At 40.0% G+C, this 18520-nt stretch overlaps 2 protein-coding genes across 4 annotated transcripts in view; both read right to left on the bottom strand.

Annotated features, from left to right (window-relative positions):
• Positions 1-15744, bottom strand: part of POLN (DNA polymerase nu) — a 173439-nt gene extending 157695 nt beyond the window's left edge. The window contains exons 1-3 of the mRNA XM_068543567.1: positions 15726-15744; positions 14905-14962; positions 1769-1913 (exon numbers count right to left, since the gene is read on the bottom strand). Of these exons, the coding sequence (XP_068399668.1) occupies positions 1769-1907 (139 nt within the window). The 5' untranslated portion in view covers positions 1908-1913; positions 14905-14962; positions 15726-15744. The remainder of the gene's footprint in view (positions 1-1768; positions 1914-14904; positions 14963-15725) is intronic.
• HAUS3 (HAUS augmin like complex subunit 3) lies at positions 3668-16476 on the bottom strand. 3 transcript variants are annotated; one of them, XM_068543570.1, is made up of 6 exons: positions 16458-16476; positions 14905-14962; positions 13476-14529; positions 12051-12490; positions 10270-10498; positions 3668-3989 (listed from the first exon to the last, which is right to left on the bottom strand). In XM_068543570.1, the coding sequence occupies exons 3-6, from the start codon at positions 14382-14384 to the stop codon at positions 3756-3758; spliced, it is 1812 nt and encodes a 603-aa protein (XP_068399671.1). In that variant the 5' UTR covers positions 14385-14529; positions 14905-14962; positions 16458-16476; the 3' UTR covers positions 3668-3755. The 3 variants fall into 3 exon arrangements, with proteins under 3 accessions (XP_068399671.1, XP_068399669.1, XP_068399670.1); XM_068543568.1 differs by lacking the exon at positions 16458-16476 and adding an exon at positions 15726-15758; XM_068543569.1 differs by lacking the exons at positions 14905-14962; positions 16458-16476 and adding an exon at positions 15726-15813 and having other exon boundaries at positions 13476-14844.
• Positions 16477-18520: the final 2044 nt, after the last annotated feature.

Here is an 18520-nt window from a genome sequence, read left to right as displayed (position 1 = left end):
TATCAGTTTTTGAAGGTAAGCATATTTCGAACTCTTGTCAAGTGCACACTGCTCTTTTATTTTGGAAAGCAAGTATACAGAATAAAGGAAAAGGCTCTTTTGATTTTTTTAAAATTAATTAATTTCTTTATTTTTGGCTGTGTTGGGTCTTCGTTGCTCCACGCGGGCTTTCTCTAGTTGTGGCGAGCGGGGGCTACTCTTCGTTGCAGTGCGCGGGCTTCTCATTGCAGTGGCTTCTCTTGTTGCAGAGCACAAGCTCTAGGCACGCGGGCTTCAACAGTTGTGGCACGTGTGCTCAGCAGTTGTGGCACATGGGCTTAGTTGTTCTGCGGCATGTGGGATCTTCCCAGACCAGGGATCGAACCCATGTCCCCTGCATTGGCAGGCAGATTCTTAACCACTGTGCCACGAGGGAAGTCCCGGCTCTTTGATGTTTGATGTTAACTTTACTACTTCCCCCAGCACCAACATTCCCCCTAAAACACTATCAATTGCTAGGTGTGTAGTCCATACCCCAAAATTCTTACTCTTCATTACTGACTTCCATAACAAGGACAACAGATGCCTGAATATGAATAGACTGAAACGTTAAGCGTTACTGTATCTTAATCGGCAAACTGCATTTGTAACAGCTTTTGCACTATTTGTTAATACTTCTCAATTATTTCATCTCAATATAATTAATTATATCTCACTCATAACCTACTCTGTAGAAGAGAAAAACAAATTATTGGTCCAGACTTACAATTTAAAATAAAAACTGCTTTGCTAGTAAAAACAAACCAAAAAAAACACCTGGTATTCCAACTATTTCAGTCACACTTGTGAGCATATGTCACTGCTTTTACTATTATATGTCATAAACATATGTACACAGGTCCACTGATCTTTGTCACGTAACAGTTTATACACTTCTACAGCGGTATAATACACATACTGTCAAGAACACTTCTCCTGTCCACCACAAATACGCAAATACAGGTTCAATCACCTGAGAGCTAAGGGTTTAGAAACGGGCACTATGAAAGAGCCCATCTCTTTTGAAGTCACTTAAACAGCTGATCCAGATTCTAAGGGAATGTTTGGCAGAAATGCCTGAAACAACGAAGAGAGTGTCACATTTTCAAAGCAGTAAGGGCTAAGAGAATATAAAATTTAGTGAGCAGAAGAAGCTCAGTCATCACTGAATGAGAGTAAAAACAAGGGGAAGCTGGACTGTTTGTAGGCAGGAACTTCCCTACACAGTAAAAAGTTCTATAGAAAAACTCTGCTACATTTCGTTTTGTGAAAATTAGTAAGGAGAAGGCTCACTAAAATGGAGTTGGGAGGCCAGAAGGGGGAGCTCTCATGCAGTACCACTCAAAGTCAGCAGGAGGAAGAATCAACAGGAAAGAATCAATTACAGGTCCCCACAGGAAAAGATGTACAGGGCATCTCCTACAAGAAATCCACTTCCCCAGCAACTCAGCCAGAAACCAGCAGCACTCTGAACTCTCACTTTTCTCCAATGGACTGTGATTCAAAACAACCCCTGCCAACAACCACCCTTCTCTATAAAATAATGTTCCTCTCCTTTGTTAGACTTGCCTTTGGCCTCTGTATAGCATGCTTGTCCCAAATTCCAGTTCTCTGCTATTCTCGAGTAAACCCATTTTTGCAGGTAAAACAACTGTTTCATTTTTAAGGTCAATGATTTTCAAAACTTAGTCTTAAGAATAATTAAGACTCAAGGTAACAAAAAATATGAAGGTTCATAAACATCACTCACTCTTTTCACTCTCTCTCCAATCCTTAGACTCCACTAAATCACCTGAATGCATAGCAGACATAATCTTCTGAGCAACACTGGAGAGTGGTATCTTACAGAGTTCAAAGCCTACAAATGCCTCGTAATTTTCCATTTTCATAAAATCCTAAACATAAGATAAACATAATACCCATATATTAATTTTGAGACTTCAAAATAAGAAAAAGTCATGTAAAAATTTTTAGGTAGAGACATTCATAAAAATTACTATATTCACCACTACAGGAAATAGGTATTAATTGTCCCCATAATACAGATAAGAGAGTAAGAAGAAAAGTGAAACATTTAGAGGCTCAACTCGGTATTATGGTAAATAGACAACAAAGTAAAGAACGTATCTCCAATCTTGAAGCAAGCAATCTACTCAAATATTTCCTGCTTCTTGAGGTTTGAAACAAACGGCTTAATTATAATCTTCAAACATACAGATCTGGTAACATAAAAATTATTTTTAACTGTCTTGGGTTATTATGACAGACACATAACCTGACATCCTTTCACTTGCACTGCTGGGCTGTACTGGCCTCCTGGGCTGAGCAGGTGAAGGTCTAGAAGGGACAGTACAAAGCGAGTAGCTGGTAATACATCTAATGTATTTGGCACTAATCTAAACAGAATTTGCTGTTTCATGAACCAGAAAACCAGGTGACATTTTCCCACATTACTGGAGAGGAGAAAAATTTCAAGTAAATTCTCAATTGCAAGGTAGGGCAGAGGGAAAAACAGGAACAAACAAAGGTTACCTGTGAGGAGTTAATAACAAAATCTTAGGCAAAACTTATTGCTACAAATTTTTCAAGCATGTTAACATCTACCTAACAAATACAAATTTTGAAAAATGTACAAATACAATAATTAGCAAAACATATTTGTTCAAAATTGTCAAGGCCCATATGTCACCTAAGCGTACCCACTTTCTGATGGTTGTAGCTAAAAAACTCCATAAGGATCACCTAAAATGTGAAGTTTTTAGACAGGCATTCCACATTACAAGCAGGTAATACATTTTTGGAGCAGTAATATTTCTTGAAGGTAGTGTCTAAATCTTCTCTTTTCTCCACAAAGCTTCTTAGTATGTAACAGAGGTCACATATAAACCTGGCACTCAAGAATCATTTGATGTCATAACTGATAAATAAGCTACTTCAAATTATTTTACCTCAACTCTTAAAATAATTTCTAATTGTCCAAATACTACACTTGTATCCCAACCAGTAGAATCCAACACTTAGGTATTTCCACTCCTAAGAAATCGATTAAAATAGTGTTATACATCTGAGCAACCACTTCTATGGAATTTCGAAATTTCATTTGAAAGTCATTCATTATATGTAAGTCAGACTGAAGTCAAAGCACTGCTGACGTCTGTCCTGCAGAAATATTGAATCCCTAGGACCCAACCGCTAAAATGAGCAATGGCCAATGGAGACTTGACATCCTTTGTGGTACAAGCAGGAACATTAAAATAGTCTCGAAGTCTACAGCAGGGAATTATGGGTGAATACAGTTTGAGTGGCAGAATTTTACTTCATAGACAAATATGAGGGGACTTAACTATTCCATTTATTGAGGTCTACAGCTTTAACAATGCTGATTCAAAGTCCTACAAATTTTTAAAATATTTAACAGCAGAAATTTCTCTCTCTAAAAAAATAAAATGAGAGATACAATTAAGTCTGTAAAAAATATTTGCATTATATAATAATGCTTTTTCCCTGTAACTTAAAAAGTTACCAGGACTAAGTGCCACCAAGCAAATGTTCGAGTCATAAAAAGCACTGGTACTCTGAACAAACATATAGTAAACCAAATTGATGTAGTACTTGAATCCACTAAATGAAATGTTCCATTGACCTCGAATTTAAAATTTTCATAGTGTTTATTAGCTATATTCTCCTCCTAATATACAAAACATTAAAACACAGCACGTGCAGTAAATGTTTCATTTTCAATCTTCAAGACCAACAGCCTTAACCTTTGACTGGTTTTCTAAATTCTCCACAATATCTTTCAGATAATCTTCATCTTTTAAAAAATATACATATAATTCTCTTTCCATTTGATACAGTTTATCAGATGCCAAAATTCTTCTTTTCGTCTTCACATCAGCAAGAGTATCAGTAAGAAGATGATTCAGCTTATTTAGTTGAGATTCAACTTGATGAAACTGGTCCATTAACTCCTAAGAGGAAAATAATGATGCTTTTAATTCAAGAGCTCTATTCATGCTACCAATTATAAACTTAAAATGTAATGTACATAAGAATCTAAATGATGTAATGATTATTCCCACAATCTCAACGATTAATGAACCTCAGTTAAAAATCCACAGCAGGGGGTACGCTTCCCTGGTGGTCCAGTGGTGAAGACCCCGAGCTTCCACTGCAGGGGGCGGGGGTTCCATGCCTGGTCAGGGAATTAATAAGATCCCACACGCCGCGGGCCCCCGGCCAAAAAAAAAAAAATCCACGGCAGGATTAAGAAGTCGTCTATGTATTGATAAGATCCATTGCAACAACTTCCTATAGGCAATTTTAAGTGATTCAAAGCAAACTCCTACTCCCTGAAGAGTACTTGATATGTAAACTGTTCTGCATATTCATACACTCAACAAATACTACTGAATGCCCACCACGCACCAAGCACTGTTTTAAGAGTCTACAAATAGAAGAATGAGCACCATTTCCTTCATGGAACTTACATTCTGCTTAAGTAATCAAACCTTGTTTTAGCCTAAGCTGTTTACTCTAGACATCACAGGTACTGAGAAAACCTTGAAATGAAGCAATTACCAATATAAAAGAATTACCTTAACAAAAATCTCATTTTTCTTTTTTCACATTGTTACAGAGGATGGAACTGTATGTGACATTCAACAATCCTGACTTACCATGTAATTCTTCTCAAAAAGCTAGACATGCTGGACCCTTCACATTTAATAATTGAAATTCCTCACTTCTTAACATTAAAAGCAGTTTATTAACAAGTTTCCATGGCTTTCTAGTCATGCATTCTACTCCTACAATTTTCCAGCCAGTATTACCAAAGAGGTTCTCAGAAAATCTGTAGCTGTAACTACACCTCCACCTTCCACAGCCTCTCAGCATGGTCCACAGCATGGTAATCACCTGGGGGAGTTTGTTAAGAATAGATTCCTGCACCTCATTCCACACTAAATCACTCTGCAACAGGGCCAGAAGCTACATGTCAACAGGCTCCTTGGTGATTCTAACGTACAAATTCATGAACAACAGCTTCACACCTGTCATAAAAGCCAGTTCCAGAGAGTATTTCTTAAACTAACTACATTAAAAAAAAAAAAAAAAAAAAAAAAAAAAATCAAGTAATATCCACATTAAGCGGTCTCTCTTTGAGGAAAAACTCCGTAAACTCGAATACAATGAGAAACATCTCACCTTTAGTTTCAATACTAAAGGTCTTAACAGTTACTAAAATAATACTCCTACAAATACTGAAAAATATTCAACTTCATTAATAAAAATGCAAGTTAAAATTCATACGGATGACACTTTATACCTCACTGGGATAGGGAAAAACATTAAATAATGATACCCAATGACATTATAGTGAAATCACCATATTTTAGTGATTCTAGGATGGAATCTTTCACATTTTAATATAACTGAAATCAACATGCACTGTACAATCAAGAGCATCATGTAACTGTTATTGACCAGACACTCATTAGAAGCACTTTATCACCAATATTTTATTTTTTGCCATGCCGCAAGGCTTGCAGGATCTTAGTTCTCCCAACCAGGGACTGAACCTGTGCCGCCTGAAGTGGAAGCGCCGAGTCCTAACCACTGGACCGCCAAGGAATTCCCTCACCAATATATTTTTTAAATTTTTTATTGTGGTAAGAACACATAACATGAGATCTCCCCTCTTAAATTCAGGAGTACAATATGGTATTGTTAACTACAGGCACAACGTTGTATAGCAGATTGCTAGAACTTGTTCATTTTGCATAACTGAAACTTTATACCTGTTGATCAACAACGTCCCATCCCTGGCAACCACCATTCTACTCTGTGCTTCTAATAAATCTATTTTAGATAGCTCATATAAGTGGAATCATGCACTATTTCTTCGTGACTGGCTTATTTCACTTAGCATAATCTCCTCAAGGTTCACCCATGTTGTGGCATTTTGCAGTTCTCTTTTTTTAAGGTTGAATAATATTCCATTGTATGTGTATACTGTATTTTCTTTATCCATTCCTCCATGATGGACTTTTAGGTTGTTTCCACAGCTTAGCTATTATGAGTAAGTGCTGCGATGAACATGTGAGTGCAGACATCTCTTTAATATCCTGTTTTCATTTTCTTTGGATATATACCCAGAAGTAGGATTACAGGATCATAACAGTAATTCTATTTTTAAATTTGTTGAGGAAATTCCATACTGTTTTCCACAGCAGCTGCACCATTTTGCATGCCCACCAAAAATGGACAAGGGTTCCAACTTCCCCAAATCCTCACCAATCCTAAGTCTTTTGGTTTTTGAGAACAGTCATCCTAACAGGCGTTAAGGTGTTATCTCACTGTGGTTCTGATTTGCATTTCCCTGATAATTAGATAATCGAACATCTACTCATAAACCTATTGGCCATCTGTATGTCTTCTTTGGAGAAATGTCTATTCCAGTCCTTAGCCCATTTTAAAATCAGGTTATTAAGTTTTCTGCTATCACCAACATTCTTAATGTATAATGTGGAAAAATATTAAAAGTACTTTGAGTCAAGAAATAACATAGAAGTGGACACTACATGTGAAGCTTTAGAAACACCTTAACCATTTTAACTGGCTTTTTCCCTTTTAATGTATATTCGAAAGTGCTATGATAAAAACCTATGCCTACCCACACCTAAAAGGTATCTTCTAATAGGCATGAAATAAAAATTCTAAATAAGGAAGTACTGTGTCAGTTTAACTGAAGAAGTTTTTTCTTTCTTAGAAATTCATGAAATTATGGTGTATCATATGATAAGTGGTGTCTAGCAGACATTTAATAGTGCTGGTGGCATTGTAAGTCGGTACAACTCCTTTGAAAAGCAATATGGCAGTATCAAAGGCCAAAAAATAATGTGTATACCCAAGAAATCCAATAATTCTACTTCTAAGAGTTCATCCAAATGAATGTATCAAAAAAAAAAGGGAAAGTATCCAACAACAAAAAGCTATATACACAAGATATACATGATCTCATTCAAGAGCAAACATAAGAAAAAAATGAAGACTATCAAAAAATACCTGAAAATGGTGGACTGGTTACACAAATTATGACACAGTAATTAAATCAAGAGTATTATAAATATTAAAAATTAATATCGTTTAGCATGGAAATGTTTATTTCATAATGCTAAGTATAAAGGAAGAACATGAAAGATACATTAAGGAAAAAAGCATCCACCTTGCAAATACTAACCAAAAGAAAGATAGCATAGGAATATTAATATCAGACAAGAGAATATTAAGACAAAAAGCACAATACAGGGTCATTATATAATGCTCAATGGTTCAATTCACTGCAATTTAAGTCTACCAGAATAATTCACTGCGATTTTAAATTTGGATGTAACTTATAAAATAAACTCAAATATAAAGAAAAAACCGACAGAACTACAAGGAGAAATTTTCAAATCCACCATCATGGGATTTTTACATAATTGTTTAAAAGATCAAGAAGATAAAAATCACTAATAGGAGACTTTAAAAAACTAATCACAAATATCACTTCACATCCATTAGGATGACCGTTATATATTTTGTAAAAAGGGAAAATAACAAGTGTAGGCGAGGACACGGAGAAACTGGAACCCTGGTGCAGCTGCTGTGGAAATGTTCGGCAGTTCCTCAGAAAGTTAAACACAGACGTAACACATGACTCAGCATCCACTCCTAGGTATAGACCCAAAAGGAATGAAAACAGGGACTCAAATTCTTGTACAACAATGTTCACGGCAGCATTATTCACAACAGCCAAAAGGTGTAAACAACCCAAGTGTCTATTAAACAGATGAACAGATAAAATGTGATGTATACACACGATGGAATACTCAGCCCCAAAAAGGAATAAAAATTCTCACACCTCATGCAATATGGATGATACTTAAGGACATTATGCTAAAATAAGCCAAACACAAAAGGACAAATATTACACAATTCTACTTACATTAAGTACCTAGAGTAGGCAAATTCATAGAGACAGAAACTGGAATAGAGTTACCAGGGATGGGGGAAAGGAGGAATGGAGAGTTAATATTTAACAGGCACAGAGATTGGCCCATTTGGGATGAGGAAAAAGTTCTGGAAAATGTATGGTGTCATGGTTGCACGACACTGTGAATGTATTTAATGTCACTGAATTGCACACTTTAAAATGGTTAAAATTGTAAATGTTACATTTTGTGTATTTTACCACAGTAAAAAAAATTATTTAAAAAAACTAATCATAAGCCTTCTTATTTCAAGAAAAGTAAGCTAGTTACTCAGATCAATTCTTCCATAGGAAAAAATGTGAAAGATGAAATGAAGTACTTAAAGAGTCAAACAAAACAAAAGCTTCCTAAAAGCAACAAAGAGATAACAAGACATTAAAAGAAACTACAAGTCCATAAAACAATACAGATTGGTAAGGGAGCCCAGGAGGTGCTTTACTCAATTGCCAATCTTGGAAAATAGGAATCCATGATTCCTGAGACTCACAAGATGAGTGGGAGAAAAATCAAAGTCCAAGGTCCACAGAAGGTGGGAAGTCAAACAGGAGAGACTCTCTTCATAATAAACTAAGGACTCAAACGACACCAACAGTCTTAAGATCAGGATGGCCAGAGGTGGAAGAGCCCTTGGTTAGAATTACAGCCCCAACAGGAATCACCTGGGTCCTCCGAAAACAGAGTTTGAACTCATTTATGGTTCAGAAGTGGTGGTGCCCAAAATATCTAACAAAACATACATGAAGGCAGAAGACATTTAAGGATCCTTTATCTCATAATGTAAGAGGGCCCCTTCACCAGAAAGATACTGATTTTAAACTTGTATGCCTCATTAAATGGTGATGGGACAATTTGGTTATTCATAGCGAAAAATAAAAATAAAATTAGAACTCTACCGCTCATGTCATACATAAAAATAAACTCTTGGTGGATTAAAGAACTGAACTTGAACAGCATAACTTTAAGATAAAGTAACGGGGACTATCATTATGATGTTAAGGGTAAACCGTAAGAGTGATAAATGACATGATATTAAAATCTCAAAAAAAAAAAAAAAAAGCCAAAAATAAACTAACAGGAAACAGTAAAAAGAAAAAAACAAGCCACAAATAGGGAGCAAATATACATAACACACATCACTGACAAAGGACTGGCATCTGAAACACATAAATAACTCCTACTGAAAGGGGGTTCAACCTCCCTAACCACCATCAGAGAAATGCAAATTACAAACTCAACGGGACACTATTTTACATGTATACAGAGTGAGAGAAAATTATAAATCAGACAGTGCTATGTGATGAAAAGGATATGGATACATAGCATCTCTTAAACACCGCTGGTACAGTATGGTACAACCCCTTTAGAAATCAGTTTGATGTACACTGTAAAACTGAACCTGTTATCTAGCAATTCCACGCCTGTGTGAGGGGACAGCGAGTGATGTGAGTGAGTGTGTGTGTGTGTGTGTGTGTGTGTGTGTGTGTGTGTGTGTGTAGGCATGCATCTATAAGACATGCAACAAGACTATACATAGCAGTATAATCTACTACGGCAAAAACTGGAAATAATCTAAATGTCTGTCAACAGAACACATAATTGTGGGATTTCACATAAGAGAATACTAACTATACAAAAGAGAAAACTATAAATGAGCTATAGCTTTACAATTATCAACATGGATGAATCTCAAAATCATATTAAGAAACAAGCAAGTTACTAAAGAATACATTAATACAATCTATATAAAGTTCAGAAACATACAAAACTAAATAATGCACGGTCTGTATTATAAATAAAAGAAAGCGAATGACAAAATTAAGCGTAGTAGTTACTCCTTGAAGAAGAGAGGGGAATGCTATTAGGAGGAGCACGCTATTACTAAGTGTACACAGGATTTTAGAGATATAAGGGCAATCCTCTATTTACTAAGATGGGTGAAAAAAATACAGGGGTGGTTTTATTTTTCTTAATTCTTAGCATAAACATTACATATCCTTCTACATCTGAAATATTTCAGAAATTTTTAAAATTCTGTGTACACTGATCAAAACTATCTGAAAAATATATTTATATGTGGATAAAAATGAGATATGAAAATGTTATTATTAGGGCAATGGGATATGGAGTAATATTTTCCTCATGTTAACATTTTCTTTAGCAACTTTTACAATAAACACTATTTTTTAAAGTATTTTTAATTACTATGGCAAGCACCCACCTGATCGCTAAGCAAAAGCTGATTTCCTCCTTGATACAAAGCATCACAAAGCACGTCCACATCATTATTTAGTTTGGACAGAAAGAAAGAATGCTCTTGAGCAGATACTGCTAACTGCTCTTGTACCAAAGAAACGTCCTGTTTTAATTTCTCAGCCACTTCTTCCAGGTTTCCATGGGTTATAAACAATTCTTTTTTCTTATTCTCTCCTTCTAAAAGTTGATAAAGCCTAAAATGTGAAGATTAGAAATTATAGAAAAAAATTCTCAAGTCAGTACAGTTTTCAAAATTATAATCCACTATATTGGGCCATCTTTGGGGAAAGCTAACAATCTATAAATATTAATCAAACAACTAAAAACATTCCAACTAAAATACTACCTCATTACAGAAATATGTATTCTAATTATTGTATCTGAATGCCTGGTTTTCCCATCTTCCAAGTTTTAGACAAAAAATTCTTTTTGACTTTAACTGCCATTAACCTACTTCAAACAAACGTTTCAGAAATACCTCCCTAGAAAACAATTCTTTCACAGAACACAACTATGATGTAGTAGAAACAGCAATGAACTTGAAACAGAAGACCTAGATCTGAGTTCTGGCTGCCACGTAAGACCTAAGTCAAGTCAACCTCTGAGACTTAATTTTCACATCCTAATACCTACCTAATTTTAAAGGACTGTGGTAAACTTAAAAAAACTGAAAATATAAACAACGTAAAATGTTTTAAAAAGTAAACAGTAAAGAGCTACGTAAATAGTAATAGTAAACTTGCTACTCCAGTCATGTTCATGTTTGCTTGACAAATTAAATTCCTAATGACCCATGAGGTCACTTTAACACTTCAAACATTAATGGCAGAAATATCCTACGAGACAAATGGAAAAATGTGAGGCAGCACCTTCTACACATTTATGACAAAAAGTGTCTGCTCTTTTTCCTAGAATTTTTTTAAAATGTATTATTTTAATTATTTTAACAAGTTGCAACAGGTTTCCTAAAACAGGTTCAAGCCTAAGGCTAATTCTGTTCTTGTGGAATGTCACTACACAATTCCAGGGGGCACCATTTACACAGAATCATGAGGTCAATGCCACCTCTGAAAGTGTGCAGTGAGGCAGCCCTATCCATGCCCCTCATTTCATTAATAAGAACACAAAGTATTAGATGATTTTCTTCTAGTCTAGAGAAAAACCAGGAGTAGGATCCAGAGTTTCGAGTCCTTTGACTACTTTAGCCCTCCAATTTCAGTATCCCCATACCTTCAATTGCTTAGACATCCAGAAAAGACTGGAAGCTAGCATTCATTCTTGCTGATTCACCTGACTAGACGCAAAAATGAAGTCTTCTCTCCTCCCTACTGCTGCCTTCTCCAAATGCAGTCAGTTCTCTGCTCTGCAATACTTGCTATACACCCAGCTGTATTCAAACTTCCTGCTGTAAGTTAAACTCCTGCCCCAAATCTAAAAACATCTATCAATAAATAGTGCCCAAACATGAATAAAGACCTTGTATTGTATATTTTCAATCCTCCAACCCATCCACCTCACCTCTAAACCAGCTACTTCCAGATTTAACATAAATGAAAAAGAGAGCAAGAAATTAAAAAGGAAAAAGAAACATGTAAGAATATAACAGAAAGGTGGAAGAAACGAATACAAAGGCCAAAAATGGAGTGCAAAGAATTCTTTAAACGCCCACAATTTTAGTTCAAACTCCAGTATTTTACAAAAACGAATGGAAAAATAATTATTCACTAAAGAAACAATGAAGCCTACCTATGAGTAGAATAATCCTTGGTATCAATGGTATTCCTTGGATTTATCTGCTGAGATACTGATGGGTCTGTCAGCATTTCTAATTGGTGGTGGAGCATCAAGTTACTTTGACTAAGTTCTTGAACCAAGTTTTCAAGCTGACGATATATGTCCCAATGCCTTCTCAATTCAATTTCATATGATAATTGTACAAGTTCAAATGATGCCTTTTGCTTTATCAACTGATTTAAAACTAACTCTTGTCTTGCTGTGTAATAGTCTTGTTTAGCAATCTGCAGATCGAAATCTCCCTTTACAACTGGCATATTCAATAACTGGGCATTCTCTTTTACCACAGCAGGCAAAATTTTGTCTTTTATATGAGTGATTTGTTCTTCAAGTTTCAGAATCTCACTGTTCAAGCTAGAAATTTTAGCATCCAAAATATCTTTGCCAAGAGCCTACACAAAGAAAACAATTACATTTCAAACTGTTAAGTATAAAGTTGAAATAGTTTTAAAATTATTTTCACTTTCCATTTTAGGTTATCAGATAACATACTCACTAATAAAAACTTATTTCATATTAGCAGAAGCCAAAATCACAGTTTAAAAAAGTGTAGACTAAGCCAAGGGTAAAGCCATTATGAACTGCTAACTTTTAATGCTATTACTACCATGTAAAATACTAGACACAGTAACGGACATCTTGTCCAGACACAAAACGGACATCTTGTCATGTTTGTCTTAATAAAAATCACACTACTCACCGAATGCTAATGTATACTATTTAAGTTTTTCTTAAAATTAAAATAATCTCAGTAGCTATTCTCCCAGCCTGCCTGTTGATTTTAGCACTTCTACAGAATAACAGGACTTCACACATCATTCCAAAGTTTGTGTCAGTTATAGGTATTCAGCTTCAGAAAAGCTGATATTTTTACTCAACTATCTAGTGGCTACATTACCAAGAAAGCAAGCTTCCCAAGAGTGCAGATGGCTACCTATAATACAGCTATACATTCTTAGAAAAGAATCAGGGTTTCAGTCCACTGAACTGGATCTCCAACTTCATTAGCACCATCCTCTGGTCAGCGCAAACAAGGCAGAAAACCCGTAACACAGCAATAAGGCTCTTTACCCATTCATCATAAAAAAGGAAATGTCAGGGTCACCTGTATCTGAACCAACACAGAATGCAAAAGTACTTTTATTTAAAGTGAGCTAGATAATGTGGTCGGGTTATAATTACTATTTCTGCCCTCGGCTAATATGAAGATCTATTTGTACGAAACAATGACACAGATCACAACTAAACACTGAACAAACAGAAAATAAGAGACTGTGATTCCTTACTATATCCCCCTTTCTAAAGACTTTACTATCAGTATTACTCCATTATCAACAACAATTTCAATATGAATCCAGTCTCATTTCTCATGGTTACCTTGCTAGTGAGGCTATGAAGATTCTCCTCTGCCCATCTGATACTTGACTTCAGGCTCAAATTTCTTGCTTTCAAGTGAATTAACTGATGTTGAGCACAAATATATGCCAGCTGCAGCCTAGCCATCTCTAGCCGTCTCTCCTCAAGAACTTCTTGATTATCACAAATAGAGGGTGCTTGTATATCTAAAAGTTGAAAATTTTCTTCGTTTGAACTTTCAACTACTTCATGTACACCTTGAAAGAACTGTTTTTTGGTGTATAAGGTTAATGCTGCTGTGCTTTGCTCTTCTTGGCTTAGATATTTTTCCAATGAAAATTGAGATAAAAACACCAGTGGATTTGTCCCTTGACCCAAATTCGAATGTCTGAAGAACAGCAGTAATTTTGCAACTCCATCGGTAAGAGTGTGGAGCTCATTACTGATCTTAGTACTGGCAGCATTTAGAATTCGCTGACTCTGCTTCAGCTTTTTATTGGCTGCTCCTTCTTTAGCATTTAACCTCAGAGATTTGTGGCTAGTTACCGAAGCCATCAACCGGCATTTATTACGTCGCTGAATTTTTAGGTTCTTTAATTTCTGCAGAGTTTGAACCTCATCCTCTAACTTCTCCAGCTCTTTGTCATTCAGGGTAGGTGTCTTCAAATCAGAAGTTTTACAGGTTTTAAGAACTTCATCCAACGCTGCTCCTTCTAGGATGGGCTTGCCTGATTTCTGAAGAATGCTAAAAGCTTCCAATTCCTCTTCAGATAATACGTTCTGTTCACTCACATTCCCACAAAACCACTTCAAAAATGATTCATTCTCAACAGTCTCAAACAACCAGTCAAAATCTTCCCCATTAAGAATATCAGCTTTGGGATAATCAATTTTTTTTAACGTTTCCACAAACTCCTTTCCACAACTCATGCTTTAACTACCCAGATTTTTTGTAACTGATAAGGCTTTATGGTGTTGATATTTAGAAAATGAATCCAAATACACACAAAACTAATTTTACGTTAAGTCCACAGAGAAGGGGGAAAGATATTTTTAGACTCTATAATAATTTCTCCTGGGGGGGGAAAAAAAACAAGTGTTAGATCACAAATAGGGCGACTATATCTTTGAAAGGATGATACAGCTAAACATCACAAGATACAGTTGTAGCTGGAAAGTCTGATGAAGATAAACAATTAGGGTATCACTTAGAACAATGCAACAGTAATGAAAACCTAATTAACAAGGAAATCCTATTTTTTCCAAAGATAACACGGTTTAAAGTACGTTGTATTTTATAGAGCAGCAGTTCAGTCTTTAATTCAAAATACACGGAAGTAAATATGTCCAAGCCATCACGCGGCTAAGCAGCCTCTTTTCCCTGTCCTTCCTGAGAAAATAGAAATAAATATGGTTAAGATTTTTGAGGAAGAGTCAACTAAATATTTACCTGAATGACTCAGTCAGCATCCGCATTCACGCAAGAACCAAAGTCAGATACGACGAACCTAGTGCAGAGAAAATCAGGCTTAAGGTTTAAGAACCACCCCCGACTTGAGAAGAGCCAAAGGACTGAGAAGTCGACTGTTCAGTAAAGGTACTTGAGGCATTTATTATTCTCAGCACAGGGACCACCTGTCCACGCTGCAAACTCCAGGGACGGATACAGGAGGCACAGAGGAGGGCCCCAGCAACACATCTGCGGCCCTCGGTGATTTGCGGTGATGCGGTCAGCGGTGACTGGTACGCGCTCGTCCACAGAGGCCGCCGAATCGGCGCCAAGACAAACTGCACAAAGCTCAGGCGGGTGCCCGGCCGGCCTGCGGGGCTCAGGTGCGCCCCCCCGCGTCCTAGCAGCGCCTCAGGGTCGGGCCCGGTCGGGCCCGGCCGGGCGGGGCCCCGGGCGCCCCCCAACGCCCGCACTGGAGCCCCCCGTTTCCGGCCGCGCCCCTCGCCCCTCACTAGCGCCCCCGGCCCCCGCCCCGCACCGAAGGGAGCCCCCAGTGTCCCGCCGCTCTCCTCGCCCCTCCGGGCGCCGCCCCCCGACCGCACTGGAGCCGCCAAGCTCCGGACGCTCCCCTCGCCCACCCGGCCCCCACTCGCACCCCCGGCCCCTCGCCCTACGGACAGCGACTGCGCCGCGCGGGCAAGTACCTGAGCGCCGAAAGACGTCCCCAGGGACGCCCGGAAGGAAGACGCAGCCCGCTGACCCGCGCCGCTCCCACAGCCCCACCTCCCGCCTGACAGAACTGCGAGGCGACCGCCACACACCTCAGAAAGCTCGGCTCTCACCCCTCAACAGCCCGCCGCCGCGCCTCGCACGGCCTCACGGGAACACCACCCCAGCGCGCGCGCGCGCAGAAGGCCGAGGCCGGGTCGCGGGGCGACCTTCTGCACAGGCGCAGGGCCGGAAGAGGCGGGGCTGGCTGGGGCGGGCCCCCGGCCCGACGTCTACCAGCAGGGAGCGAGCTGATTGGCTCCCTGCCTCAGGGGCGGGGCCGGGGCGCGCGTGGGGGAGGGGTGGGGAGGGTGGGGGAGGGGTGGGGAGGGTGGGGGAGGGGTGGGGAGGGTGGGGAGGGGTGGGGAGGGGTGGGGAGGGGAGGGGTGGGGTGGGGAGGGGAGGGGTGGGGTGGGGAGGGGAGGGGTGGGGAGGGGTGGGGAGGGGTGGGGAGGGGAGGGGTGGGGTGGGGTGGGGAGGGGTGGGGTGGGGAGGGGTGGGGTGGGGTGGGGTCTGGGGGTCGCCTAGGCGGGCGGTCCGGCCTCGCGCAGTCGCTGGGCCTGCACGCAGTACCCCGTCTGCACCCTCTGGGGGGGGCTGGCTTTCAGCCGCAGCCTCGTTGGGTCGGGAGCGCGCACCGGAGCCAGCCCCGCCCTGCCCTGCCCTGCCGCCCGCCCCGTGACCGGGCAGCCCCGGCCCCGTGGCCTCTGCGTCCCGTCCTCCCCGGCCGCGGGGCCGCGCTCCACTGCGGAGTGCGCGTGGACGAGCTCGCGGAGCAGACTTACTAGCTTCACAGCCTTTTACGATGAACGCTGTTTTGCAAGAGCGCTTAGTTACCAAGCCCTCACCTGACAATCCCATTTTCCACATACAACTTTTAAATAAAAGTTGAAACTATAACTCGTATAGACAGACAGTGGATATGTGTCGGGATGGAGACGGTTTCCAAGGAGAATGCCGGAAACGGAAGATGTGTGGTCAGCGAAAGGAACAGTGCTCAAATAAGACTGCCGAGTTTGATGCAAATCTGGTTGACGCCCTACCGTCCAATGAAACCAGACTTTGGGCGGTTATCATTTGTATTGGGCAGAATTCATTTGCATCTCTACCAGACACAAATCATTTTTAAGTTACCAATCTTCTACAAATTAACATCGAAATGTGCAAGGTTGGGGCCCTGGTCAATTACTACATAGTCAGTACCCCCCCACCCCACCCCCAGCATCAAATGGCCCTAAGGTGGCTTGTTAGACAATGTCCTAGTCTAGTGCGACATCGGAAGGGCACAAGTCTTTCCGGATAATTTTTCTTAGTATTTTTAAGAAGAGAAAGAATAATGTTCTGGGGCAGATACCATGAAATTAATCTTGACTTGAACATATTTATTAATTCATTTGTTTTACTTTTTTAATCCTCCTCTTCTAAAAGACAATAAAGCCTAAAATGATCGGAAAAACAAACATTACAGAAGAAAAAATTCACAGAGCAGTGCCCGGCCTGAACGCAGGGGCCTGGCCCCGGGCGGGCGGGGAATGGTCCTGTCGGTGTGAGCTGGGAGGCTGGGTTAAGAGCCCCGGGCCCGGGAAGACTCACTCCTTTGCCCAGCCGTGGGGATGGGGATGGGGATGGGGGCGAGCTGCGGGGAGAGGAGTCGAACAGCTTTCTGCGGAGGAAGGGCAGGCTGTGGAGGCAGCGCCTTCAAGAAATTCTGCTGAGGAGGCAAAGACTGCGGGAGAGAAAGCAGCAGGACAACAGGAGATGAGGGGGTGGGAATGCAGAGCTGGGGGGAGGGTTTGGGTTTTGTTTTGTTTTAAGATGGGAGGAACTTGGGGATATTTATAGACTGACTGTGAGGAGGCACTCAGAGGAGACAGAAGTAAGGATGCAGAAAGAAAAGGGCTGCTTTCATGAAAGATCCCTGGGACATGGGAGGGTGAGACCCCAGCACACGGAGGCTAAACTATAAGCCCACTTTTCCTAGTGACTCCTGCGTCGTTTCCTGGGCCCACAAAATTCCGCATATGACTGAATTGCTGACCGCAGTTGATTTGCCTGAAAGATGTTCGTGGAGCCAAAAAAAAAAAAAAAGCCCTAAAAATATAAAGTAAAAATCACAACGGTGTTAGCCTCCAGGGTACAAATGACAAATACTAGAGAGTTAACTACCCAGACTCAGAAAGTTTTCCTTGGGAACTTGACTTATTAGGTCACTTCTTTACTTGAGGTTGCATTTGGAATTTAAGAAAGCAAGCGTGTTACACTTACTTCCAGGACAAGCTTTCTTTCCTCCAATCAAAATCATTTGGGGTTTTAGTGGGGAACCTAGGGAGTCAAAAGGTAAAGGGAACTGGTAATGATTCTTCCCTGAGAAAGCCCGTGAGACTCAGTTGGACTAAACAGAACAAAATGTAAGTGTGTTTGTTATTTCCTTCCTTCCTGTGGAAATCTTTCTTCCCCTATTGATATTAAAAAGAATTTTAGGTTTTGGATGATTTCTTTTCAGATACGTTAAACTTCAGTCTGATGTTGAAGATCTTTTGTTTTCAGATGTGGGGATAGCTTTCAGTGGTGGTGGTGGGAGTCCATCCTTCAGGTGGGGGAGTGACACTCTCACACAGTGTTAGAAGTTCGATTCTGCAGTCACAAAAGTGACCATCGGTGGCAAGAGACAGACGCTGGGAGCATCCTGTGCACTGGCGGGGGTGGGGAGGTGGGGGGCGTAGGGCGGAGAGCGGCCTGGAGGGCAGACGCCTGGGGCCTGATGGCTAGGGAGAACCAGAGTCTGGATGACCCTCCGTGTGCAGCTGAGCAAGAAGTGGCTCTTGTTCTTTTTCTCCCTCCTGGTCCT

Source organism: Eschrichtius robustus, chromosome 4 (genome assembly GCF_028021215.1).
Source record: "Eschrichtius robustus isolate mEscRob2 chromosome 4, mEscRob2.pri, whole genome shotgun sequence".
Taxonomy (NCBI): domain Eukaryota; kingdom Metazoa; phylum Chordata; class Mammalia; order Artiodactyla; family Eschrichtiidae; genus Eschrichtius; species Eschrichtius robustus.
This window is presented reverse-complemented; position numbering and strand designations above follow the sequence as displayed.

What these genes read in the sequence shown, in the direction of transcription:
- HAUS3 (XM_068543570.1), bottom strand. Translation starts at nt 14,384, where the DNA reads ATGAGTTGTGGAAAGGAGTTTGTGGAAACGTTAAAAAAAATTGATTAT. An exon ending in TTCATAGCCTCACTAGCAAG is followed by an intron (nt 12,491 to 13,475) that starts GTAACCATGAGA and finishes TTCTTTGTGTAG; the next exon opens with GCTCTTGGCAAAGATATTTT. An exon ending in AGCTTTTGCTTAGCGATCAG is followed by an intron (nt 3,990 to 10,269) that starts GTGGGTGCTTGC and finishes TTTTCCTCTTAG; the next exon opens with GAGTTAATGGACCAGTTTCA.